The 27,749-nt window shown below is 41.4% G+C and overlaps 1 protein-coding gene across 1 annotated transcript; it reads left to right on the forward strand.

Moving 5' to 3' along the window:
- Nucleotides 1-262: 262 nt before the first annotated feature.
- Nucleotides 263-27,749, forward strand: DPT (dermatopontin). The gene is made up of 4 exons (XM_009513037.2): nt 263-569; nt 10,196-10,321; nt 20,678-20,785; nt 26,435-27,749. The coding sequence occupies exons 1-4, from the start codon at nt 271-273 to the stop codon at nt 26,499-26,501; spliced, it is 600 nt and encodes a 199-aa protein (XP_009511332.1). The 5' UTR covers nt 263-270; the 3' UTR covers nt 26,502-27,749.

The following is a 27,749-nucleotide window of genomic DNA, read 5'->3' on the forward strand; positions in this document are numbered from 1 at the left end:
CTTGCTCTATACAGTAGCTCTACAGCAAGGGATCACAGATGGTTTGTGGTGGTGGGAAGACCCTGATCTTATGGCCTGCAGACTTACTGTACTTGCAGAATTCCACCTTAAAAGTAATTGGATGTGTCTGTAACTCAGAGGTTTTCTAAGCAATGACACATTGCACTTGGATCTGGAAGCATAACATCTGGAAGCCAAATGTTAGAGGCGATATAAAAGGGCCAGCCCGACAAACCAGTGGGGCATTTCTAAGCCAGGAACATCTTCGGGATGGACCTCATCCTTCTCTGTGTGTTCCTGCCTCTGGTGACCGTGGCATGGGGCCAGTATGGTGACTATCACTACGGTGGCTATGACTACAGAGAAAATGATGAATGGGTCAATGTGTACCGGCAGGGTTTCAACTTCCAGTGCCCACATGGGCAGGTGATTGTGGCCATCAGGAGTGTTTTCAACAAGAAGGAAGGCTCCGACAGACTGTGGAACTACGCCTGCATGCCAGCAGCCCAGAGCCTCGGTGAGCCGACAGAGTGCTGGTGGGAAGAGATCAACAGGGCAGGAACCGAATGGTAGGATACCCTGAACCATCCCCAGAGGGCGCAGCCCTGATACCCCCTGTAGAATATGAGTGCTAATACGGTGCTCAGAGCAATGCAAACGCATATTAATGCTGTCATAACCATCGGCTTCACTGCCCTGAATGGCTGCCTGAGACTCATTAATCACAATGCATGCGAGTGAGGTGATCAGCATCACATTTGCCTTCTCTGTAGCAACTTCTTGCTGGAGGGTCTCAGTGTGCTTTAGAAATGCCGTGTCATTTGGTCACTTACAAGCTCAGCTGCAAAGTGGTTCAGTCCTGCTATTGTTTCACAGATGAGGAAAGTGAGGCATGAACCTTCAGTGAGGAGAGGATAAAGTTCCTCTTGAAAGGCCACACTGAATCAGTGACTAAACTGGGGAACAAATTGTAAAACGCCTCACTCTGTCCTCCTGCTCTTATCACCAGAAAAAAAAAATTCTTTGCTGTATTGCATTGGCTTTTCTCTTTGTGTTTTTGTTGCTAAGCTTCTTGGCTTAGGACCAGTCAAAGGCTGTTTTCTAGTCATGCTATTATTACAGGAGCCCAAAATCCACACTAATGAGCAATGATGGTGGCATATATATGCATGATAATGATAGCAGAAGACCATGTTAATTTCCTAATACAGTCAGTTTTGGATAACTAAACGTTACATTCTCCATCAACCTTAGAGGCAAAGGTGTTCACATTTTAAGGCCACAGTAATTTCTGGAAATACGTATAGTGTCTCATGTTTAGGCAGCACATACCCAGTATTTAATTATCTTCTGATTTTTTCACAAAATGTGAAACACAGTTTTTAAATACTCTGGGTTTGAAATATTCTTTGGACAGAATGAAATTAATGCAAGAATATTTTCAAATACTTGAAATGGTTTTGTTCTAGAAATTGCAATGTGATTTTTGTAGGTTTCATGTTATCTGGAAACAGGTTAGCAATGAAATGTGAAGCTTCTGCTTTTTAAGGGATTCAAAATTTTGTTCTGAATTATTCATACTCATTCATTTACCACGTGATACATTCCTATGGCTGATGCAATTGCTAAGGAAAAAAAAAGATTGACCCTACACTTCATTTTGGAATAAGAACCGAAAAGAAATGGGAAGGGCTGCAAAACAGGCAGAAAGAAGACACTGCGATAATCCTGGATGACTTCTTCATTTTTCATATGTTGATGCAATTTCTACTTACTGCATAGTAATTTTGAATTAGATTTTTCTAATATGTTCAAAATAAAATTATTATTCTCTTTCTAAAAATCCCTGGCAGCAATTGCTCAAGGTCACTTCTCACAAACAGGATACTCTGTAAGTCTATACAGAATGTTTTCTTCTGCTACCTAACCTTGGGGCCATATTCACCACCATGCTCTGTATGCTTAGCGTGACTACCTCCAGTGTACTACCTGAATCTCATTTCCTTCACCTCTTAAAAAAAATCTTTCCACTTTTTGTCCTCTTTCTTCCCTACATTTTTTCCTACTGCCAACCTTACCTTTTCTCCAAATGTATTTCTTTTCAAACCCCTTGATATGTTTAACTCTGTTTCACTCTCTTTCCTAGCTTTTTGAGTTTAGTTATTTCTTCCTTAGCTCACCTTTCCAGTCTGACATCCTTACTTATCTGTCTTTTCTGCATGTATCTCCTTTCTTTCTTCTATCTCTTTTTGGGGAAGGGGGGAACACACCAAAGTGATTAGGGAACACATACCCCTTTACCCAGGCTACTTCCATAAATCTTAGCTAGCTGTGCTTGGTTGTGCCCTGCAGTTTTCTGCTCCCAGAACTGAGCTGGTTGCACCTACAGTGCTTTGTGGAGAGAGGCTTGCTGTAAGCCAGCACGTCCCTTCACTGCGCCCAGACGCTGCTGCCCAAGAACCCAGCAGTCTCATCCCAGACTGGAGTGAAGCGTGGGCCAGCAGGCAGACAGCCTGGAGTGTCTGAGTGCAAACTCAAACCTCAAATTAACATGACAGCACGGGTGTAGCCTGTGGGGCCTTGACAATACCACATCTTCTCTCTTGGCAGTCTTACTTCTCATAGCTGCCTCCCTTTTCTCTCTCTTTTCCATGCCCAGCTCAGTGGTATTTGGAGCCATCCCCAGTTCTAAACAGATTCACTCAGTAATCAAGTGGGACCACAGCTATGAGTCACAATCTGTACCATTAGTTCCTGCTTGGCCAACCCTGTTTCTCCACTGATCTCCTGACAAACCAATCTGTTGGTGAGCAATATATCATCCTCATGTCAGCTGACACAGCACTCTGCTGAACTCGCTAGCCCATTCCCCATCTGTGTAGGATGGACTGCAATATTCCTTCTTCACCTCTGCCTCACAGGGTATTTTGCCTCACCTTGCACATCACCTCTAGGGAGGTCCAATGGCTTGTACCACCAATAACTACAAATCTGCCAAGGTTTTCCTAAAATTTAAGCTGCATTTCCTCTGCTGTAATTGTTTTTATTCCTTGCCCTACCTTCACTGAATAATGAGAACCGCATCCTTTGTAAAATCTCTTTAACTTAGTAGGTAGCAGCAATGCCTTTCCCTCACCCACGCACCTTCACCCGTGCTTTTGCTTTCAGGCTGAACATGTCTCCATTCTTCTAGTTCTCCCTTGGAAGTTTTATACTCCAACACTCCTAAGCAAGCGCTGATCACATGTACAGATCACCGAATTCCCTCCAGTTTCTCAGCCATGTCCCAGAAGCTCTAGTCTGGCAGAAACACCAAAAAATGACCTCTGATAAATGATGTTTATGGCATTTCACAAATCATCTTTCCTAACTGTTGTGCAGCTGCACAACAGAGACAAACCCAAGAGAGGTTTCTTCAGAAAAAACAACAAACCAAGAAAAACTTTTGAGATAAAATGAAGTGGGAATATAAAGCAGAGAGAAGAAAGAGTCTCCAACTCATTACTTTCTGTGGCTGTTAGCACTGAGGGGGAAATGGCAGAAATGAATGTGGGGAGCATAGGGATAGGAAAGTCAAGGGGACTGGAGGCCAGGAGGGAACCACTGGCAGAGCTGTTTTAGGCAAGTTTGCTTCCTACACTAACACTACATATTATATGCACTTCTAGGATTAAATCTGTAACTTTGCAACTTAGAGATATGAAAAAATTATTCAACAGAAAGAGGGCGATGACACAGATCCACATCAGGCATCTAATCACGATGCCTAGTTTATGACCTCCACCCCCTTCCAGAGTCAATGGAGAGAAGCAGGTATTCTAAAAACTGCTCTCTGGGGCACCCCATCTCTTTCCAGAGGCAGACTCATGAAGACCAATCACCTCTGACAGTTGCCTAGAATTACCTACTGACGTTTCAGAACAATAGGTGCTTAGCTTAATAAATATATCCCTGAAGTTAAGCATATGTGCACATACACTTCTGAAGAGAGCATATTCTTTTGTGTTTTGCTGAATGGACATAGAATCCTGTGAACGTGTTACAAGACTCATAGGGGAAATTTTGGCAAAAGATTAGATCAGCTGCCTTCTCAGCTTCATTAATCTGTGAATACATTTAAAGTTAAGCACGTGTCCAAAGGCTTTGTTGAATCTGTCCCAACACCTTACTTCTGCAGAGGGTATCTGATAACCAAGATTCAATATAGGTAGCAGAACTTGTTCCTGGATAATTTGGAAATGCTCATGCCTGGAGTAGGGAAAAATCTTCAGGACATCCCCTGATTCTACCCAGTCCTCCTAATTATTTGTATGCTGCAACATCTCAAGGAAGCCTGCCTTTTCAGACAGAATATAGTTTATGTTCTTAGTTCCATTTGTACTGGAAGAAGTTTGACCTTGGGTAAATATTTTACCACTTAAGAAAAGGTAACATCTGAGTGATTGCTGATGAGACTGTTCTTCACTGCTTTACTGAATACCACAGAGTTGCCTCTACAGACCAGTCTTTGAACAAGGTATTTAAGGAAAACTATTTTTTCTTGCCTGAAAGTGATCATACCAAAGGAAAGGGATCACATCAACAAACGAACAAAAGCTGGCAAGCGAAAGACAAGCAACTCTTCCTTCCAGGAGAAAAAACTTGGTTTACACTAAACAATAGAGATGGAACCATGCCGTATTCCTAATATACTCCCAGTTCTTACCCATAAAGCACAAAGCAGAAACATTTCCAGCCAAGTGGCATTTAATGCATGTTTATTGCCTCTTTTCCTTGTTTAAACTTCTGAGAAAGTGTTTGGATGGGACTTGGAAAAAACAGATATCTAGATTCTCCCTCCCCACTCCCATCCTCACTCTCCTTTGCCTTCTCTTTAAGTGCACAAACACACACACACCCCCACACAGATCCTTAAGTAAGCACACAACCCTATTTCCCACAAACTGGGCACAAAAGACAGACTCATGAGCAAAGGAAATGTCTGCAGGAGCTTCATGTTCAGGCACTGGCAGCACACCCCGGTACATCTGTGAGGAACTGTTTTTGTTCTCAGTCTCTGACAATCCCAAGTCTCAAATCTGAGGCTGTATTACCCAACCCCAACAATCAAGCTGCCCTTTCAAAACATTCCCATTTGTGCTATCTATGCAAACAAGTTAATTTTCTTCACAGCCCTGGGTTTATGTTAAAGGGATAGTGCTACAAGCTCTTAGCTTGCAATGGACTGTGTCCAGTGGGAGCATCTGAGGACAAGAGGGGTGTTCCTGTAGATAGGGAGGCCTCATCAGCAACTGTCAGGAAGAAGTCAACAGGGTGAATAGGGCCTTGCCTTCTCTTTTGGCAGAGAGGAGAAAGTCAGTCATCACTGACCCCTGAATGAAATAAAAAGATAGCTCAAGATGATAGTGAGGTTGCCTTTGGCATGTGGAAGTCACGACAACACATCTCACCACCCCACAACAGATAGTGAAGACTCCTCATAGAAGTGGCCACTGGAGACTGGCATGGCCTAATCAAACACAGAAAAGTTGTTCCCTTCGTCTGAGTGCTAGCGTTTCAAGTGTCCTGAGCCTGCCCTCAGCCACTTATTTCTCCCCCTCATCTGTAACAGACTGACCATTAAATTAGCTTTCATCATGCGACAGGCCAAATTACACAGAGGGAGGATTCTCCACAAAAATAGCTCAGGAGAGTAGGGCAGGGCCTCCCCTCTGCAGTTGTACCAAAAGAAAATTAAGTTTTGGATATTTAAAGTAACAGGTTTTGGTGAAACAACACTCTGGGAAAACAGTCTATCTGATGTGTTGTTAAAAAATGCCTCCCACACTCTAACTGTGGTCTTACCAGCTGCATAAGGCCAGGCCACCTCTCCATATGCACGCTAGGGACGACTGCAGATGAGAGCATACAGTGTTGTTTCTGTTGGGTCAGTTTGCCATATTTGACATATCTCCATAATATATAGATCGATTCTGCTGTGACAAGCTCTAGAGAGACGGCTTTAAAGTAATCAATGATGCAAGTTTTACAGAAGCCATCTGCTCTACAGCAAAACAGTGGAATTATTTGGAAGTACATAGAATGACACTCTCGGGTTACGCTGTTACAAGGAACAAATCACCCTTAATGCAGCATGACCCAGTGACTACTGAGCTCCATGTGAGACACTGTATGTTTGTAGAGAGCTTCAGGGAGTGCTACCCGGCCAGTGTGGCAGGGGCTCAATGCAGGCTTTAACAGCACCACTTACTGCATCTTGACTTGGGCTCCCTGAGCGGGTTTGTAGTGAACTGGCTTTCTCTTTGAGTTGTCACCCTCAGGACAACATGCTGCTCAGGCTAATTCCTGACCTATCTGAGGGACAGGGGCCCTCAGAGTCAGGTTTACAACACAACACCAGCATTAAACAGAGCACAACACTCTGGGGCTTTGTCTAGCAAAGAGCAAAAATAAGATGTAGGCATTATTATGAAGTGTCACCACAATTGGTGCCATTGATCAAAAGAATTATACTGTTGAAAGCAATATTTGTCTTTAGTCTGGCAGGCAACTGTTGAGTCAATGAGATACACACTTGGTCGCTGGGGCTGTACCATGTTTGCAGATAATGTGGCACAGTTTAAGTGGATCTGTAGGGTGAAATAGTTCATGCATGGACCTAAAATCCACATATGCATTTTGAGTGGGTTTGTTTCAAACCAGCTCTAGTTGGTCTCACAGATAAAAGCTCATCGGTGAACAAGGAAAGAAGTCCTGACCTGAACTAAACTGGTAACATGGATGCACACTTTGGTTGCTTGCCGTGACAGAACTCAGCTGTACAACACTCATTAACCAGTTCAGAAGAAGATTTGGCAAAGGAGAGGCTTTTCACAGCAATTGCAGCAGGACAGGAAAGCCTTAGCTACCATATCCCTGTTACTGCACAGAACTCCTCCCAAAATAAGGTTGTATAGTTTACTTACTTTCAATGAAACACTACAGTCATTTCCGACAGATGTAAATGAGGAAAGAGAAGGGCAACTTCCCATTCAACAGCACCTGACCCTCACCGCCACCAATCTTCCCACTCCCCCACCTACCAGCCAGCTCACCTCCTCTTCTCCCAGTACCAGATCCAAATGGCAACTCCTCATGCATCGCAACTTGAGCCAGCTAGAAAAACAAAACAACCTATCCATTGCCAAGTTTAATCCCACACAGTCCCAGCTGGTTTCTCATGCTCTTCTCCATTCACCTTCTAAGAGGTATCTTCCTCTCTTCTTAGCAATGTCAGGATTTCATGAGTGAGGAGAAGCCAGTGACATTAACTCTGAAATAGCGTCTATGACAAAAGTGCTACAGAGTGGGTCTAGTAAAAAAAGCTTTTTTTTTTTTTTCTTTGACCTGAAAGGTCAGGTCCTGAATCACTAGTTTTTATTCACCATCCTGGTTTCCAGGATTTGCTGTAACAGGAATAGTGAATTCAACAAAGAAGGAAGAAATTCTCTCATATTAAGTGCTGTTTTCAGATTAGTGCATAGAGTAACTGACTAAAAAGGAGTGTGGGGAGGGGTGGTTTGTTTCCCTTGATGAACTACTTTCTGTTTGTAGGAAAGAGGCCAACTGGGAAAAGGAAAGAGAAGAGAAGATTTTATATGCACTCACAAATCAGCACTCCAATTTCTGAGTAATTTCTTCATTTTTGGAGGAATATCTGGATTTGACTTGAAAATTAGTAAGATCAGGGGGAAAAAGGGGAAAAAATCTTGTGCTAGCTCAAAGCTAAAGAAAAGTACTTCAATGTCACTATTATCTTTCTTTTGCTGAACCCAATATTGAGCTTGAATAATAGATTGCAGGACTTTGTCTGTATGAGACACAAGTAGAAATGGAGAAGTGAACGTGACCTTAAAAGTATACTTTAAAATTTTACTTTGAATTTTTTAAAAATAAAATGACAGTTTAATTATAAGACATGACTTATGTCCATCTAAGAAACTAATTTTTAAGGCAACTCCAAATATTTTTTTAAACAAACCTTTCATGAGAAGATAGAACCTGGATCAAAAATAACCCAACCTTCCTAAAGTGTCGTGCCTAAATATGTACACATGTAAACATAGGAGTGTTATGTTATCTAGGTTTTTTTCAATCCACTATAGAGAGAAGGGTCTATCAGCGATGTCTCTCTCAAGACGAATCTTTCCATCAAAAATGGAGCATATTAGTAGACATGTCAAGAAAATAAAAACAGTTGTAGGGCAAAGAGAGTGGGAAAGAGGGCAGGACTTCCCAGACTGAATGTGAGCAGGTGGGAAGAGAAAAAGAGAAGGAAGAACCTCCCACAAAGGCAAGCATGGGCAGGAATATCAGATGCTGATCAGTGGGGAAGGGAAATTGCAGGGCAATCCTGAACCTCTGAGGGGAAGTGAAAAGGAAAAGGAGGAATGAAATGCAGAAAAGTGCTCATCTTGCAACAGGTACAACCATTCCCTATATCTCTGTGTATCAACCTTTCTTCCATCAGGATAACGCCAATCATCTGCAGCTATCCAATATGTTTACGCAGAGTCTTAGCCATATGTTCTCATGGCCTATGTGCCAAAAAAACAGAGCAACTTCCTATCAAAGTCCTGCTGAAATCCTCTGGGTGTGAGCCAAACTGCCTTACTTGGTGTGATACCATGGCAACTCAGAGTCCCCATCATTGCTTAACTCTGAAGGTCCTCAGAAGAGTCTCACAAAGCACAGCCAGTATGTGTGGCCCCAGGAACGTGGGAGATGCGGGGACATAAACAAATGTAAATAATCTTGTCTGAACAACAGAACATGCTAGAAGGGACATACAGAAATGACCCCTACTTCAAAGGAGGAAGCTGAAAGTTAGGCAAAGTAATTCATTCCTGCACTGGTCAAAATTGATCAGTTTTTCAGCGTTTGCATAAAAACTCTTGAGCCTCATGCTTTGTGAGCACTAACACCTGTACACACAAGTGAATGACTTTCCAAACACCAAACTCTGCTGGACAATATATTTTCCCTTCTGGGAACTCCAGGCTCATTACAATATGATGTCACTGAATGAAACTAGGGAAATTTTTTTGTATTTGTTAATCATAAAGTTACTTCTGAAATTGTCTTTTGGATATATCAATATATTTGATTTTATGGTATCACAAGGAAGGTTTGCTACAGCTGTAGGCTGCCAGTTTTCCTTGATGAAGGAAAAAGAAAGAAAAGGAAATGGAAGAAACTGAATTCCTGTCGTTTTCTCCAATATGGAACCAATGAGGTTACAAGGGTGCTTGAGAACGAGCACTTGACAGCTCAGTTAATGAACTGTCTGTTTTCACACTCTCCTTGTCTTTAGTCTCCAAGAAGCAAGCTATTCAAACTGATTATCACTTGAATTACTTTGGGTATCAGTGTCCAGATGCTTGTAGGGTGTGAAGAAAGAGAAGCATATATTTCCATGCTCAGAGACCGTGTGTATTCTGCTGGAAGGCAGAGATTTCCACATGTGACAGAATTTCTGAGTACACAGAAAGCATGAAGCAGCAGATTTTTCTTTTGAAAATCCAGTCATAAAATTTATGAGTCTTATAATCTCATAACATCCGAGTCGCAGTTTTCCTCATGTGATTGTTATTAAGTCATTATTTCATCACAAGCCTATAATGTTTTGAATTAGAAGTGCCTTCTCCTGGAGACAGGTAATTGAGAAAGAAATGGAACAGAAGAAATTGCCAAACTTGTCCTATAAAAGAGCTTCTAAGGCTTCTTTTCTGTAGTGAAGCAGTTGAAAAAATTACTCCAGTGAACCCCAAATACTCAAATGCCCATAGTCAAAGATAAAAGTATTAACAGTGTTGAAGTCAGTCTTGTGATTTGTAAACAGTTGAGAATGTGACCACCAGAACAATCTTCTTGCCTGATTAGCATACTGGAATGATTAAATACTTAAAAACAGTTTAAATAATTTTAAGTGAACCATAAATGTTAAGACATTATTAGTTAACTGCTGCTGCTTTCTTACACAAAATGGTTACTCAGTACACAGTAAGTGCATACAGTGCTTCTCAATACAAAGCCAAACCCATACCTTCCACCCTGAATCAAAATTTTTAATGCTGTTTTCAGGAATGGTTGAAACTATTAGGGAATCTAACATCATGTTTTCCTTATGTGTTCTTTTCTTTCTCCTCTTTCTTAGGTATCAGACCTGCTCAAATAATGGGCTAGTGGCTGGCTTCCAGAGTCAGTATTTTCCATCTGTGCTTGACCGCGAATGGCAATTTTACTGCTGCCGCTATAGCCGGAGATGCCCATATTCATGCTGGTGAGTTTAAACAGAAACCAAACCTGTTAGCCTCTTTTCCTCAGCAGTCCCTATAAATGTCTTTGGCCGCTTGGCCCACCAAAATCTTTGCCTGAGAAAAAGTTAACTGTGTTTTATGGGGCTAAGCAAGTTATTTCCAGTCTGGTTACAGATTCTTGAGGATCCATGGCTAAGGGAAGAGAATGAGGGCACAGTTATGCTGAACAGTGCAACACAGTACCTAGCCCTAAATGAATAGGTCTGGGTGTCAGCAGCAGCCTAGCTATGCTGGAAACCGTGACAGAAGTCTCCAAAGTGGAAAAACATTTCAAAGGTGGTGATATAGCTTGCACTATAAATACAGCACATTTACAGGAGTAGGAGCATCTCTGCATTATGCAATTGTGCCACGATGACTTCCAGGAGTGAACTTACTGCCAATTACCTCAGGATGCCAAAACATCCTCTGGCTGACAAATTGGGATTTTTGTGTTTGTGATGCATACAGCTTGCTCCCTTTCTCAAGGCTTTTTGAAGACGAAAGTCAAAAAGAGCCACTGATTGTAGTCCAAACCTAAAAAAAAGGTGGCCTCACCTCAACACAGTATCACAACTGCTGGTGGCAACCTTACAGAGGCTATGGAAAAATGAGCTACACATCCTGAGCTTCCCTGTGTCCCCAGGTGTGCTTTCTCTAAACTGAGATGGAAGCAGAGTATCAGACTGTGTAGAGAGAGCTCATATTGCTCCTGTCCGTTCTGTGTAACAGAACTCATGATTTTACGCTCCAGGGCTTTTAATTGAGGTATTCTCACTGATACAAAGAATAACTCTCCTGAACTTTAAAAAAAAAAAAAAAAAGAAAATAGGGGGAAAAAATCTGTGCTTGAATCTTTTTTTCCAGGACTCAGCTTTGAAGTAAACTTCCCATTGAGATGCATACACACTGTTTACACACCCATCGTTCTTACTTGTCTGGCTGGCTACTGGCCAAACACAACAGCAGTGCCTTGCTTTGCATCCTTCAGTCTCCTTGCAGCCAGGAGGAAAAGAAATTGGGTTTTTTATTATTATTTTTAAATATTTTAAATTACAGGAACTCTGTAACAAAGTCTTTGAACATTCTTCTCCTCCCTTTCCAGCCTATACTGCCTACAGACGTTCTCTGCCTGGGGGTTTATTTACATGCCTGCCCAGGCTCTTCCCTCTGAGGGAAATTCACTCTAACCTTTGAGCAGTTCTTCCAATCTCTCTTACTCCTCTCATATTGCATGTACTTTCAGAACGACAACAGAAATCTTTTCCGACCTCTTTTGTTGTTGACAGTTCTGCTTCCCTCAGACATTGTCTTGACAGCTGGGAACAACTTTGTCTCTGCCTTGCAAATTGGTATTCAGAGTAATGCAAATCCTAATGTAAATGTTTGGGGTTACTCATGTCTTGCGTTTCCATCCCATGTGCCCACGGACTCCTATACTGCCCTTCTATTTCCAACAGTGACAACACTCCATTTTTCATGCTTGGAAAAGAAAGCAGTTCAGCCGCTACTGCCTTTCCATGCAGAAAAGGCAGCATACCAAAGGCAGGTGAAGCATTTCTCCCTCTAAATAGCATAGAAATCCCATGTGTTCACATTATTCTGGGTGGGGAGAGCTGTAACACCTCTGGAAAGACCTGTCACCTGGCTTGTGAAAAGCTTCTAGGGCATAGTTTGCGATTATAGGTTCATTATAAAACCATTTTGTACCCTGTATTACAAGGCTCAGTCACTCCATCTGGAGCCCAGTTTGTTCTGTTCAAGCTACTGGCCTATCTTGATACTTCCATATCCACACTCTCCCTGGACAGTCTCTCATATAGTTTCTTCTACTTGAGAGCTTTGTTTGTCCTTACTTTCTTGAAATGCCTCCTTACAATATAGTTCATCCAATTTTTTGCAAGCTGTCATTCTGCCTTTGGAGTTAGCAAGGTAAATACAAGCTCTTCCTACATACAGCTGTCCAAATGAGGATGTTATGGTCTGGATGGACAGACAACTAGATGGGTAAAAAAATGGTGGTTTAACAGACTCAGAGGGTAGTGGTTAAAGGGTGATACCCTGTCTGGGTGCCCATCACAAGCAGGGCACTGTACTTAATGGTCTACCCTGGGACGTGTCTCACTTAACATCTTTATCAATGACCCTGAGTAGGCAACAGAGCACACTCTCGCCGGGTTTGCATAGGACACCAAACTGGGGGGAACAGCCTATACGCTTGAGGGCAGGACTGCTGTTCAGAAGGATATAAAGAAAACCTTTCCTCTACAAGGACAGAGAGATAGTAGAGCTCAAAATGGATATGCATATAAGACACACTAAAAAAGTGTGTGCATATACAGTATTATTATTTATTACAGTTTCTGCCCCAACCTCTAATGGTATTTATTCTGTTCTAGAAACTAGCTGTCCATAAACTATCTGTGGAGAAATGGCTATTAGCATGCTGCTGACTCCTATTTCTTGGTTGAAGCAGCTGAATTTCATGCAAAGGCATCTATTAGTATATGATTGTGTGGAAAAGTAATACCAGGAAAATATGTAACGAATGTGGTGCCTCATGGATCATGCATGACACATAGGAAAATCCATATTCAAAGACAGTCCACATTGCAGAATTTCTCAGCAGCCTTGAATTTTAATGTGCAATGAATCCTTCATTATGAAACCAAATATGGGCAGAAAGGCATTTTTAAGAAAACTGTCAATACTAAGGCGTAATAAAACTCTTTGGTTTAAATTAGCTCTTGCTTTGGATATTTGATCCCTTCCTCTTCCAGTTGGCTCTGTTCAGGGGTCCCTGGCAAACATAAAAGCAGCAAGACAGCTGATCTTTATGCATGGTTTCTCTTGGCTTTTCTTTTTCAGGAGTACATTCCTCCTGAAGTGAACTGGACTTCCCTACAATGAATAAAGACAGGTCTTCCCCATGTATTTGAGCCATGCAAATGGTTTGTTGGAATTTCACAGAGTTTTTACAGCGGGAACATTCCTGGGTTTTTTGAGTCCCGCTAATACTTATTGGAATTCTAATCTATGACACCACCATGCTGACTGAAACCCCCACTTAAACACTTTGCTTAACTTAAGAACATGGTTAAAGCCAAACAGATGCTTAAGGACTCTTCTTGGTAGCATCTATACCCTTACTCTTAGAGCCCAGCAGTTCTGTTTCACAGCTCATCTTCTCACCATTAATTCCCAGTTTACCTGAACAGTAAGTCCATACTGAAAATAAACATACTAATCTTTTCCAGTCTTATAGTTCTGCACTTGTTATTTTTAATTCTTTTTTTTTACAAGTACTTTGTTTCCTTCTTTACCATGCCAAGTCGCGTCATGAATTCTGCAAATTTTTACCGTACTAAAATAAATTAACATTCCTCACAGGAGGCAGAAAAGCTCCTATTATTTTACCTGGCTAGGGAATACTACCACAGTAAAATAAACCGTGTGCTGATTCAAACCATAAAGGAAGCAAATCTATTGCAGATGCAGAGACAGTGTTATTAAGTGGTCCCATTAGAGCCCAGATTTTTCTCTTTGCCAGGAAATTGAAAGCTTGACTCTATACTCTCAAAAGCAAACACATGTCACAGAGCAGCCCCAAGTCTGCACAGACTGTTTATGACTGTTTCCCCTCTCCAAACAACCAGCAGTCCAAGTGCCAGAAGGTCCGTCTAGAGCTGTGGCTGCTCTCTGTCACAGTGACATTGTCCAGGCAACGATTATATTTTCCAAGAATTATGGGGCTTAAAGAACTTATTTGCCGTCTTGGCTCAACCTGCGACCAAAGCATATTGAAACTGATTAGATCCAATACAGATTTCTCAGAGATTACCAACAGCAAAAATATAAATTTGGGAGCTAAACTCAGAATAGATGCAGTGGAAACATGCACTTCTGGGCAACCCAATTCCCCTCCCCTCTTTTTTTTTTTTTTTTTTTTTTTTTTTTTTAAGTATTTAACTAATGTGTTTTTATATCCCAGGAAATACAACCTTACAGCTCAAGCTCCAGGACCATCTTCCAGGGTCATCTTAGAAGAAACACATTTGCTTAATATTGGAAAGCTGGCTAATATTATTTCAGACATGTCTTTCTTGAGAACAGGCATAAGGTGCCCTGAGCTCTCTGCTGTTGTTTGTATCTGTATTGCACTAGCCCACGCAGGCCTCCAAGAGGAACTGTGGTCCCACTGTGTTGGCTTCGTGGCTCCTCAGCCCTGTAAGAGTTTGTGGTTTTCACTACAACAGAGTGGAAGCAGAAGGACAGTGATGTGCCTAGGTGAATCTATGCTCTCAGAGCCTGGAGCCTGAACTCAATCCATGACATGGCCACATGAGAAAACTGCTGATCTCTAGAGCAGCTCCAGGACGTCTCTAGTTCCCTGGCAGCCCAGCAATCTGGGATCTATACTGGGAGCATTGCCAGGAATTTCTGTAGACAGTTTGCTAAGACCTTCTTTGGCTTTTCAGAATAGTATGCTTTTTAAAAGGGGATGCTCACTGTCTTCCAGCTGGAGAAAGAATTCAAATTGGTTAGAAGCATAGGATTCCCATGCTCACTGAATGTAACATGCAGGCTCATGTCTCCTGAAACAAAATTGTCCTGTAGGAGAGCCATATTTTTGAAGCACTTGTAAACAACATCTGAAACAGTAAGGCCATTCAGGGGACCCTGCTTGTCCTCAAAGGTCAGAAAGTTAGCGTCAAGGCTTATACTTCCCCATTGAAATGGAACGGGTCCTTCTTTTGGCTGTGGCATTCTTAGAAGAAGAGTTCAGCAGCGAAGAGGAAAATAAAGGTTAAAGAGGAGCCATTCATCTTGTTAGCACTGAAGTTGCACAAGAAGTGAAAAGTGTAAGGCACTCCAAAACAACATACTTATTAGTACGGAATAAGTATATTCAACAGTTGGAGCAGGAAACCATGAGCTCTACCACTGACTGTCCTTGATATTTTAAAAGACTCATTTCTTTTGTCTGCTTGATATCTGAAGGCAAGGCATACCCACAGTTTCCATTTACTTCTCTAAGTGGTGGGCTGCACAACACTAATAAGGCCACTGATGTGACTCGATCTTCTTATCATTAAAAAAAAGACTCATAATTATTTCTGAAGTCAATTGTTAAAAGAGTGCTAGGAATCACTGTAGATTAATACCAAACATTCTTCCCAGTGCTAAATGAGTAACTCTGTGTTTTCTATTAACCTCAAGTATAGTAATTCTTCATGATGGAAAATAAACAACATTACTACGTTCAGACTAAAATAATAACAACAGTAATCCTGTTAAAGATTTAATGCCTTTTTTTCCAATATGTTTTCTGCCCTGAGTAAGATTTAGAGGATTATAGTAAAATACATTAAAAATCGTGGGATAGGTGGGGTGATGCAAACCAGTCAGAAGATAAACCATCCCACATCAACTCTATACCAGCTAAAAACCCCACTATGAAAATACCTTCTTCTGTCAGGTTCTCCTGCTCTCCCACACGCACACCAAACCACTTGTATCCCTCCTCGCAAGCTTTTCTTTCCTAGTCTTTAACATGGAATTACCTGCTTTCTCCTCTCTTGACAATGCCACTAGTGCTCCAAGTCTCTCATGTCCAAACATCATACACCTGATACTAACCAGAAGTGGATTTGCAAAGCCAAAGTAGAATTCCTCTGTTTTCTGTATTAATTCTTGCAAATAGGTCATATGGATTGAAAATACTACTGCTTGCTAAAGGTCTCACGTTACTATTTTCTCCCCTATGAGTCCTTCCCCAAACTTAACACCTATGTGCATATCTGGGTTTAGTAAACAATCCCACTAAATGCACCTTGCCAGCCCTCTGCCTCCTCAGGGTTCATTTGGCACCAAATTACTCAGTGCCTAGGTCCCACAGTCAGTATAACACAGGTCTTCTCACAGCTGCTTTGGAAACCTCTCTTCAGACAGTACAAGCACCACAGCTTGGTCATAGAGGCCTTAGATCACCCCAACCAGCAGCAGCAGCTTTGTCTCAGTACTTGGCAATTGCCAAGCTTCTCACTGATCCCCTAGCCCCATTTTCTTTGCTAAGAGGTCAATGCCAGAAGTGCCTACACAGCTGTCATGCTGGTTGCTGTGGATGGCTCTTGCCCTTGGGCTAGGACTCCTTGGGAGTCCAGACTTCTGTGGGCAGGCAAACCCTCACCAACTAGGGCAAAAAGTGTCTTTCACTTGTTTCTTGACTCCTCTCGGGTATAAACTGTGCACTGCCACACATGGCTCACAAATGCTGCCACGTTTGTAAATAAATTACCTGTCTCTAGCACCCTGGCAGGTAGTTCACAGTTGATATGCAGTTGATATGCATTGGAGAGTAAAACACTTAATATTTTCAGTTAAGCATTTGGTAATAAGGTTATCCACCAAGCTACAACAAATGCCAAGAGAACCACTGTCCTGTGTTGGGCAGATCACTTGAGAAGAGTCTTAATGGCTGAGTTAAATGACCTTCCTCCCTTCTGTGACAAGAAACCAAGTACTGAATATCCCTATGCATTAAACAATAGAGCATCTCTCACTGCAGATACATTTTGTGTGACTTATCCCCATGATTCCAAGACCAGGGGAAACAGAAAAGGACTGGGCAAAAACACAGAGCCCTGCTATATGGACAACGAACTATATTTCCGTCTAAAGGATACAGTGCAGTCCAGATGGCCTTGAGATGCATGGGCTTAAGGGAACAGTTTCATAAATGAGTACAGCAAACATCAAAGAGAACAGAATTCGATAGACAGACCACACAGATGCAAGTGAACTTGAACACTGCTGTCATAGCACTATTCATAATTTTTCTCTCCAGAACAAAAGGAGTCAGTAGGCATCTCTCTATGTAACAAGACAAACTTCAGAGCAGCCCAAGTCCCCATATCATTTACTTTCAGTAATTGCATATATTTGCTTTTCAAACATTTCTTAGCGAGGAGCCGAAAGAGGCTGAATTGTAATGTGAAGAAGATAGTAGAGAGGGAGGGGGAGATGACAGCAGGCAGAAAGGAAAGCTATATGAAGGCTCCCTACTGCATCCATTCACTTCAGAATAACACTGCCTGCTTCTGCGAAAGGTCTATGAGACCCTTCACAGTAATTCGGGAGCTTGTCATCAGATTTACTTTTCAACTGAAAGGCCCATGAAATAAGTTCAAACAACTGACTCTCAGTTCCGTTTCTGAGTAGAGCTGAGAAAGCAAGGTTAAAAGAGCAGCTTTTTAACCTTGCGCTTTGCACAGCCTCGCCTGCCCAGCACATAGTGCTGGTCCAGATTACAGAATATTTTCCTTGCTGAATGCCAAACAGATGTTATGAAACACATTTGGTGGAACATAAACACACGCCTTAGTGTTTTCTCATAATAATAGCCCAAAAAAGCCCCAAAACTTGGAGCTGATAGGGGAATGCAAAATGAAATCCTGGTTCATAGCTGATCTTCATGCCACATGTTTTAAAAACCTGCTGTGACCCACAAATCTTCAAAGATGCGCTATCACTCAGGCTACCAATTAGATGTGGGGACTTTCCTCTAGCAGAGGAAGCAGCCACGCTGTTAAACTTTTTTACCCTCCAAAACAGGGTATCCACATTCTGCCTGTTCAGAATGGCACCTACCATGTGCTAACTCACAACCTGGCTTTGAGGTACTGCTGAGACTGTGCTCGTTGCTCTGGGCTAAAACTGTCCCAGGGATTGTTCTAATAATTTACACATCTAGGCAATTGGGTTATAGTGCCCACAAACATTCTCTCGTGTTTAATTTACTAGCATAGATGTAGCCCCAGTTTCTCTTGGCCTCTGGCTATGGATCCAGAAATACTCTCAGGTGCCCAGATTCAGATCCATGGCTTCACTGATGGGAGACTCAGGCATGCAAAAAAGTCCTCCTTAAGGCCTTGATTTCTGTGTAAAGAAAATGGATAAAATACAGACCAGACAATAGCAGAGGTGAGGCTTTGTGAAGTATACTCTAGCTTTCATTAGAACTCTACTCTAGCTTTCATTACAGCTCTGGGCATGGAATGCAGGGCCCCGAAAGCATCTCTTTGCAAACTGGAGGGCTTTCAGCAAGCTGGTTATACTGAAGAACCATCTCACGCTCAGGTTAAGGTTCTTCTATGGGGCCATAAAGGTGTATTAAAGATTTGAGTCATAGATTGTCTAGACAAAAAAGTATCCAAATCTGAGCTGTAGACTGTCTGACACTGACAAATAAATATTTGAGAGCATGAGAGGAGATGTTCTGAAAATAAAAATGGTAACATTAACCTTCAATCAAAGTAACAGATAAATTAGGTTTGCCATGGTTTGACAGAAACACATTCAGGTGATGATCTTTGGTCTACGAAAAACCACCAGCTAACTGGTGAGAAGCCATGAGAAACAACTTTTTGTAATATTTGTATTTATTCTCTTTGTCTGGGCTAGAGCCACTTCCCTTAAAATCCATAGTAGTCTCATTTTGGACTTTCATGGGTGGCTGGACTGAAAACTGGGGCTCTGATTTTCACACTTGCAGAGCATGCTGATGACTAGCTATTTATCCACCATAAAAACTGCCAGTGTACATGTTTTTTTCTATTTCTCCTAGCCTGCAGCGGCTGTCTGCATGACCTGAGAAACACTTTTGTTCATTTCTTATCAATGGCACGGCACTGCGAAGGCTCTGTGAATCCATGGGCCCTTGGTCAGAGTTCTGACAATGGACACTGTGACCAGGCCTGATCTTCTGCCTCCCAAAACCACTTGGTCATGGGTGTTCTTGTACTACAACTAGTAATTTGTTTGAGGATTGCCATGGCCAAAGGACAGGAGGCACAAAAGTAAGATATGTTCAAAGAAGTTGACTGTTGAAACTTATATGGCCATGCTTGATTTTCACACAGAGTCCCATTCTTCATCTGTCAAGGAATAATGATTTGTTAGGAATGATGTTCCAACTGAATGGTGTTTTTGCTTTCATTTTCAAAAGCTGATAATGACCTGGAATTGTCACATCTGCTCTACAAGAAAGATGTAAACAGCATAAGAAGAAAGCAAACAAAGTGATCAAAAATACATTTAAAATATAGAGACAGTGGTGGCAATTTCAGAGGATTTTTTTGTTATAGTAAGTAGCTCTAGGAGAAAGCAGCCTAATATTCCAGAGTCCTTCAGTTTTCAGGTAAACTTTCAGTTTCTGAGTATTCCAACAGTTACTGGTAACCTCAAAGCATCTCCTTTTAAAACTTAAAACCATCCCAACTAGTGAGTAAAAAATTTAAGCTTGTGCTCAAACCCCACAAATTTAACAAAATGTAAACACGAACAAGTGCTTGGCTGGGATGTGCTAGGGTCACCTTCAAGCATCATTCAAATACTGCTGCTGAGCAGAATTAAGTCAGAAAAATGGTTGTCAGGATTTCTGTAAAAGCATCTTAACCCTGGTAGTCTCAATAGGAATTGAGCCGTTCATTTCCACGGGGACAGCATCTCCCTTACAAGACACTTGATTCTGCCCTGTGCCACTTCAGAGTGAAGCTGACACTAGTCCTCTAGCAACTCCCACATAAAATGGTGTGATACAGGGAGAGACTGAGTGCCAGATTTCCATTCCTGAACCTCTAACATAATGTTGACTTAAAGTACTGGTCAAGATACTAGCCCCTTCCGGCATCTGTTTATTATCTGTAAAATGTCTGCAAAACCAAGTACAGTATTACTTGTCTATTTCCCCAGGGAAGCAGTAACGATGATTTAATTAATAAGTGCAGAAGCACTTTGAGTTTCTTAGATGAAATACACTACACAAATATTGTCCAGGCCAATTATTTTTCCATTATAAACTAGGTGGAAACTGGAAAGAAAAAGAGGAATGGATTAATTGCTGCATTCATTTAATATAATTCATAAATGGATAAATGCTTGTAGCTATTTGACTTGGCAACATTTACAGAATTCTACAGCAGCAAACCAAATAGACTGACAAGAGGCCAGAGCAAATCCCTGCAATAGACATAAGCAGTAGACAGCTTTACATTCTTGTTCAGGCTGCTTTTCTCCCAGAGCTTCACGTGTATATACATATAACACTGCAACTTGCTCTTACCAGTTCTAAACTTACTGAAATTTATTCAGATAGCTACAGGAATTAGTTGCACAGAGGAGAAATGCAGCCTTATAAGTCAAAATACATCTTGTGGTGCTATTAAGAAACACGAACTTTCAAAGAAACAGGAAAAATATACTATCTGAGTTGCATTCAGTCAACTGGACTTTTCTGTAAGATGGTAAACTATTTTATCTTCTTTTTCCTTAATCTTAAGGTTAACAACAGAATATCCAGGACACTATGGAGAAGAGATGGACATGATGATGTACACTTATGACCATTACATCCGTGGCGCAACCACAACTTTCTCTGCTGTGGACAGGTTTGCTTTTCATCTGTTTAACTAGAAATTTTTTTTCTTTAAAAAGAAAAAAAAAATCCCTTTTCTATTTCTCAAAAAAAGTGCATGGCTACACATTATCTGCTGTGGTACTCAGCATCAGGCTGGTACTTCTGAGGACCGAAGTTCACTGTGTCTGTGGCTAACAGTCTGGGTGTACCAGAAAAAGGGCATCTTCACGCACAAGGGGATCATCTGCCATGTCCATCCTAGCAGTGAAAAATATAGCAATGGTAGGCTTGGCTAAATCTGAACTCCACAAAGCTTAACAGATCTTCAGTGTTGTTTCTTACCTACCTCTAGTTAGAGCATCTTTTATTTAATCCAGTAAATGCTCAGTCTGGAACACCCTGTCCTTTCAGGGGATGGAGGACTTTTGGCCCACTTTGCAAAGTGGGGAATCCACCAGCATGCAAAGATAAGACCACACAAACTGCAATCTGAATTCTGTGAAGTGCCCATTCCATTGCAACACATTCTAACAGATTTGAGGCTACCAGGAATTAATGCAATGCAGAGCACATTGATCACTTTCCAGAAAATGGGTTTGCTACTTTTTCTTGATTAGTCCCGGTGTTTAATTGACCAGGCCCTATGAGGCCCCATGGCTAGTGAAGTTGTAGTTGGATCTTGATTCTTTCCTCTTGAGCTGACCTCTAATACATCAACTGAGAGTTTTTTTCTTTGCTGATGTTTTTTATCAGACACCTCAGCCCAGTCTATTAAAACATTTGTTACTAAAACACAGCACAGACCGCAAGGCAAGGTGCACTGCTCTGGCCTGTCATTGCCAAGACTACCTACAGGAGAAGCAGGGATAGAAGAGAGGAGGAGGATTTTAAACACACCAACATTTCAAGCTGGCTCTAATAACACTCAAAGGAGCTGAGGTGTTTTTGTCACTGTGATGCTTCCAGCTTGCTGGACTTCACTAGGGATCCCCTCAGCCGAAAGATTACCTAAAATAAGAAGATCTTTCTGGAAATGATAACACCCTGTCAGACCACTGCAGGTCCAAAACTATAATTTTTTGGCTAAAATTCATTAGCCTGTTTATTATAAATGGAAGTTATGTCTGCAAATTTTTCCTACAAGCAGAAGCATAACTTCCACAGCTAATTGACTCAAAGGTTAATTTTATTCCTATTTATCCCTTCAGATAAAGAATTTACAAGGTTGTAAGGGACATCTGTGTTCTGGGTTTTTCTCTTAAATATTCCCCAGTGTTATTCTTAATCCTTGTTCCTCGCGGCCATGGCAGAGAGTAGGGGAGATAATGCAGACAGTGTGCTCCCTTGCAGCTGGATTCCAGACCCCATGGGATGTGGACCAAGGTAAAGTCAGGAATCACAAGGATGAGCCTGGAAAACAGTGCAGCTGAGGTAACCAATGCCTCTGAGCAGATTTCTGTCTGGGAACACAGCCTCCAGAATGGGGTGGCAGTGCGGGGACTGCCCAGGAGCGGAGGCAGCATCACAGGAACATACATCAGGAATACAGGTCTTCACAGGTTACGGGACCACAGTACCTAGAAAGGGAAGAAGCCGCCAACACCTTTGTCCTACCACTGCTGTGACATCACAGATGAACCTGCAACAGTAGCAGGTGAAAACCACAGAGAAAACATTTTATGAATTGCAATCTAGGAAACTTTTCTGCGCCAAAGAACTTTCTGGCCCCCAGCTTCCAGAATGAATAAAACCACCTTGTGTTGCCTCATGTAAGAAGTAAAAAGAATTCCTGCTTTGCGGGTTCGTAATTCAGATCCATGCAGTAACTCTCCCGAGTGGTATACTCACAAAAGTTGGCAAAGTTTGTCATCCTAATAGTTCTCTGCAGCTGGTTGAAGTAGCATAGAAGCAAAAAAAGCTATTCCCAGTCCCAGCCTGCCAGCAGCACACACACATGCAGCTTGTCTGTGGAAACATGCTGTAGAGTTTGAGACTGCTTTTCATTTTCAAGTATGTTAAAATTGTGTCCTTACTATCTAGCCCATGACAGGCAACGTTCTTGAGCTAACGAGAGGCAGAAAAAAAGCCTTTGAAGATATTTTAGTTTAAGCTTTCCTAATCACTTCAAACAGTTAGGTATTTTTAGACTTTTTGAATAAACTTGCAGAAATCATATCCTCCCTTCCTCCTCCCTAAGACATTGCATCACTGGGGTCACCACTGATGCACAGATATTTGAGAGAGAACGTGATGCCTCTGGCAAAAGCTGTAGAAAGTTTAGAAAGGTGGTATCCCCACCACCTCTTCTGTAATCACCGTCTGTGAGTTTCCATGCCTGTGTATCAGGAATGAATGAAGGAGCTGCTGTTCATCATCAGAAGTTTTAAGTGCTCATCTGTGAACAGATTTTAGAGGTGGTTAATGTTTACATTTTCAAGTCCCATTTTAAATGGGTCAAACGGAGAAAACAATTGTCTATAAAGCAAGGTAAAAGCAGCTGGAAAGAATCAGCAGAGGCTTGAAGTATCTCTGGGAGCATATTTGGGAGTGTAGTTATAAAGCTGATGCAGACAGGATGACCTACATGGACATGTAAGATAGGCATACATAAGGGAACATTTGCAGGGAAAGGCAGTATCTTTTGTTAGACGGACTGATACAGTCAATTTCAGAGATGGACATGGGATATGTGAAGCAGGTCTTAAGCAACTGAAACTGCCCATATAGACATGCACACTATAAACCCGTGGCAAAAGAGCTTTCGAAACTATCAAACAAAACAAAACAAAACAAAACAAAACAACCTAAGCAAAAAACCCAAACCCCACAACAAAAAACCACAAGCTTCAGCCTAAGGTCTGAAACGTGCTGAATGATGATGGCATGGGTCCCTCATGGAGCCTTGTTTAGGGGCTGTGGTCTGGTTGGATCGGCCTCTCAAGTCCAGAGAGCACCACTGGATCTTTCACAGCCCAACCTGCAGTAAGTAGCTTGGAGAGAGAGGTGGGGATTACCAGGCGTAGTTGGTAGGTGCCACGGATTGCCCTTCACTGCATTGTATAAAAATAGCACATACAGACTGTCATAAGCTCATTTCTTTTACAAAACTGTTCTCTGCTCCATTTATTGGGGTGATCTGAATAGCCAGTAATTTTATAACTGCTCAGACATCATCATTGAAAGATAGATTGACACCCAGACACCCCAGTAGTAAGTACATTTGAAACACCTGGACAAGCTGGATATCTACCAAGCTCAGCTGAACTAAATTATAGGGCATTTTAGGTCCCTAATAAGTTTCATATGACCAAAGAAAGAGGATTTTGTCAAACTAATATGAATAGGAATTCATAGAATTTTTTAACTGAATTGGAAGCAGATTATTTGGCAAAATTTGGAGATAAAAGATATTTTCCCTATAGTACTAAAAATTCAAATCTGACAGCACATGACAGCTGGAGACTAAAAGTGACAATTTTATATTGACTCCCCAAGCCACAGAAAATGCATGAAATTAGCAACTGGAGTGGTGGTGGTGTGTGGCTATAAACTGTTGTTAAGAATCTACAAAGGCAAGTTCATATATATTCTACAGTATGCCACATAGGGCAACCTCTGTCAGGATCTGAACTCCCACTGGAAAACTTGTAAGGGGTCTACAAATTGAAAAAGTCTGATAATTATTAAATTAAACACACAGCACCAATGGTACAAAGTACTTGCCCACATCCTGAAAAGGTGGATGTATATGTTTAACTTCAAACACAAGTGTGCAAAAAAAGAAAAATTAAGACACTAAATGCATAAACCTATAGCCAATCAACCATGTGCATATATGCTAGTGTCTGCAATTTCAAGTTTAAATTACAACTTCAGAAATATTTCTGTTTAATATTTTAAAATGTGTTTTTAGTTCACGTAACTAAAATACATTTATTTTAAAGAACTTGACTTTTAACTTTACAATATCCCTTTTTAGAAAAATGGCTTGACCTCAGCTTTTGAGTTAGGTCTCTCTGATGGTGGGTGTTAGTTTAGCAGACCTTAATTTTGACCCATACAATCCTGTTAATCTACATATGAGTCATCTTTTTTTTTTTTTTTGGTCTCTCTGGGTATCTCAGTGACCAAAAGAGTAATAACTGTCTTTGAAGCATGTGCACAGAGTCCAAATGAGGACTTCCTAAAATAAACCTAAAAATGAATTTTGCATTTCATTAACCTTTGGTAACAGTTTTATGAGGCAATTACAGTTAAAAACCATCTAGAAAAGGCCTAAAGAAAACCAAAAAGAAACACTATATAACTAAATACAGACTTGCTGATGAGTATGAGACAGACCCAGTTCCAAACAACACTCAGCATAAACTGGTGAAGTAGTATGGTAAATTTCCAATTAAAAAAGAACAGTTAATGAAAGCTGAAATGAGATGTTTTATACATACTCAGAGCTTAAGAGTCAAATTAATCTCATTTCAGGATAGAGTCACCTAGCTAATGAAACCATATAAGAGTAATTAATACCAAATTCTGGGTTCAGGTGTCTCAGTACATCCCTAAGAGGCAACAGGTTCTGTGCCTCACCGTTTGGAGCTGGCCACCTGAAAACCAGGACTCTGCAGGGGTCTTGTTAAACAAGCTCCTCTTGAACCACTCTAGCAGCATTACCTGTCCCACACCGCAGGTTTAGGAGATAACTATTAGCAGAATCCAAACTTTCCGAAACCTTTTGGAGTACTACCCATTGCCAATTTAAACTATGGCTGCCATCTGCAAGGACTGTACTTTAGGTCTAAACTCCTGTTAGCCAGTACCAAGGAGCCTAAATTGAACATTTGTTCCACAGCAGGACAGTATTTGATCTGCTGAACTCATGCCTTTTTGTCAAGGGAAAATTTAACGCACAATAAGGTAAGGTGAAAATTTGCAGCCTGTTGCAGCTATTGGACACTAAATCACTGGCCTCCACTGTTGAACCCTGCTGCTCCAGCCATGCTTCCTACAAAAAATTCTTAGCAGGTATCGTATCACTCTCCCGAGAGAGAATACAGACATCCTATTACTCACAAACCAGGAAGACCATAAACTCTCCTTACACTCATAAATGTTACTCTGCCTCATATGTGACTTGTGGAGATCAAGGATGAGAAGTGAATTTAATTTCTCTCACTATTGATTCCTTCACATCTTTAATAAAGGACACTAGCTAGAACACCTAGTAGTAGGAAGAGGAAAAAAAATTTCCTGTGTGAATAACTCTCCCCTTAGAAATAGCTTGAAAATCACCCACATATTTTACTTTGTACACATTCCTGAGCAATACAGCACATGACAATAACTGTTGACAGAACCATCCTTTTCCTCTTGGTCCCTAATTTCAAGTCAATTTAGGATTGATCACCACCAAAAGTCATTGTTTTCTGAAGGATACTCAGAGACCTAATTATTCAGAGAGCTGATTTTCTTACCGTGTAAGGGAGTGTGAAGGAATTATAACTATCAGACATATTTAATCTCCTTCTAACCCATAAAAAGACAAAGCACTCAGAGGAAAGTCAGCTAATGGTAGACAGATGTTTTTGTTGTCACGATACCTGGTGTAAAGTTATTCCTACTCGCATAGCCTCATCCTCTACAAGGCCTGGCTTACTAACATCCCTCTCTTCTCTCTTCCTTGCAGGGATCGTCAGTGGAAATTCATTGTCTGCAGGATGACAGAGTATGACTGCCCATTTCAAAATGTTTAAAAAGATCAAGTGTACCCAACTCAGAAAGCTTGGGGACAGACAGGGAGGGATGAGGGTCAGTGATTATGGGAGAAGGGCAGTTAGGCTCACAATATAAGTGCCAAGACTCATCAGCTGACTGCTGAAGATGCAATTCTTTCCCTCTGGAACTATCAAATAAATTGCCAGCCCATGTGCTTGCAACAGCGATTTTGGAGGATTCCTTCAAGCTGCACTGGCAGTTGTATCCCCCAGCTAAAACTGCTTATGACATACACGTTTATGATACCCAAGTCTACGGCATATGCAGTTACCTTTGTCATATATACATATAGCCATTCTGAACACATACAACTTTCATTCACATAGCAACTTTGTATAAATTGCTTCCCAGCCCAGTCACTCCGAATGAGGTGGATACATGCTATAAAGTTTCCAACCAACCCAGTGATCCCTACCAGTTTCTTAGCATGTAGTAGCTGAAAGTGTGCTGAAAGCGGCCATGAGGAGGTCTCTGACATACTGCATCTGGCATTACCTGTTCCAGCCCTCAGTATAACTCCATTGCAACAAAGGTCTGCCTGCACAGGGGAATTCCAGGTATTTACAACATTGGAAGACATCCATACCTGATTAAAATGAGAGTAGATCCATCAATAAAAACAGAAGCCTAACCCAGCTTTACTGAGAGTCTCTTTTATATTGTCTTAAAAGTCTGTAATGACATAACTAGCCAGGAGCTCTACTCTGGGCAAACCCAGGAGTAGGTCAGGACACACACACTCTCAGTGAGAATGTATACTGCGCTTGTCAGGACTCTACATTTCAGGTGGATTGGGTTTCCACTATGGGTGCCTGTACACATCCACCTGCCCTTGATAATATATTCTTGGCTTAGAATAGACAAATAAAGCTAATGGCTTAGGTGACCTCAGTCCCTCCAACTTGCAGATCTCATTCCCTGTAAAGGATAAGCTGACCATGTTTCAAGACTGCACACCACTTGTGCAGCTGTAATTCAACAAGAAAGACTATTGATCCCTTCCAGGAAGATCTGAGGTAGGATTTATTTTGGCTCTTGAACAAACCAGAATTTAGGGCTCAGTTTCTTAGCTGATGAAGTCAATGGTAAACTTTGCAGTAGCTTTGGCAGTGCTGGCTCAAGGGCTATGATGACCCCGTGCACCAATTTGAGGTTGTAAACTTCATAGGAAACGGTGTCAGCCAGTCAGTTTCATGTTCCAAGCATTTTTAACGTATTTACTAGCA

The sequence above is a fragment of the Phalacrocorax carbo genome, chromosome 1 (assembly GCF_963921805.1).
Source record: "Phalacrocorax carbo chromosome 1, bPhaCar2.1, whole genome shotgun sequence".
Taxonomy (NCBI): Eukaryota; Metazoa; Chordata; class Aves; order Suliformes; family Phalacrocoracidae; genus Phalacrocorax; species Phalacrocorax carbo.

What these genes read in the sequence shown, in the direction of transcription:
- DPT (XM_009513037.2), top strand. Translation starts at nt 271, where the DNA reads ATGGACCTCATCCTTCTCTGTGTGTTCCTGCCTCTGGTGACCGTGGCA. An exon ending in AACAGGGCAGGAACCGAATG is followed by an intron (nt 570 to 10,195) that starts GTAGGATACCCT and finishes CCTCTTTCTTAG; the next exon opens with GTATCAGACCTGCTCAAATA. An exon ending in AGATGCCCATATTCATGCTG is followed by an intron (nt 10,322 to 20,677) that starts GTGAGTTTAAAC and finishes CTTAATCTTAAG; the next exon opens with GTTAACAACAGAATATCCAG.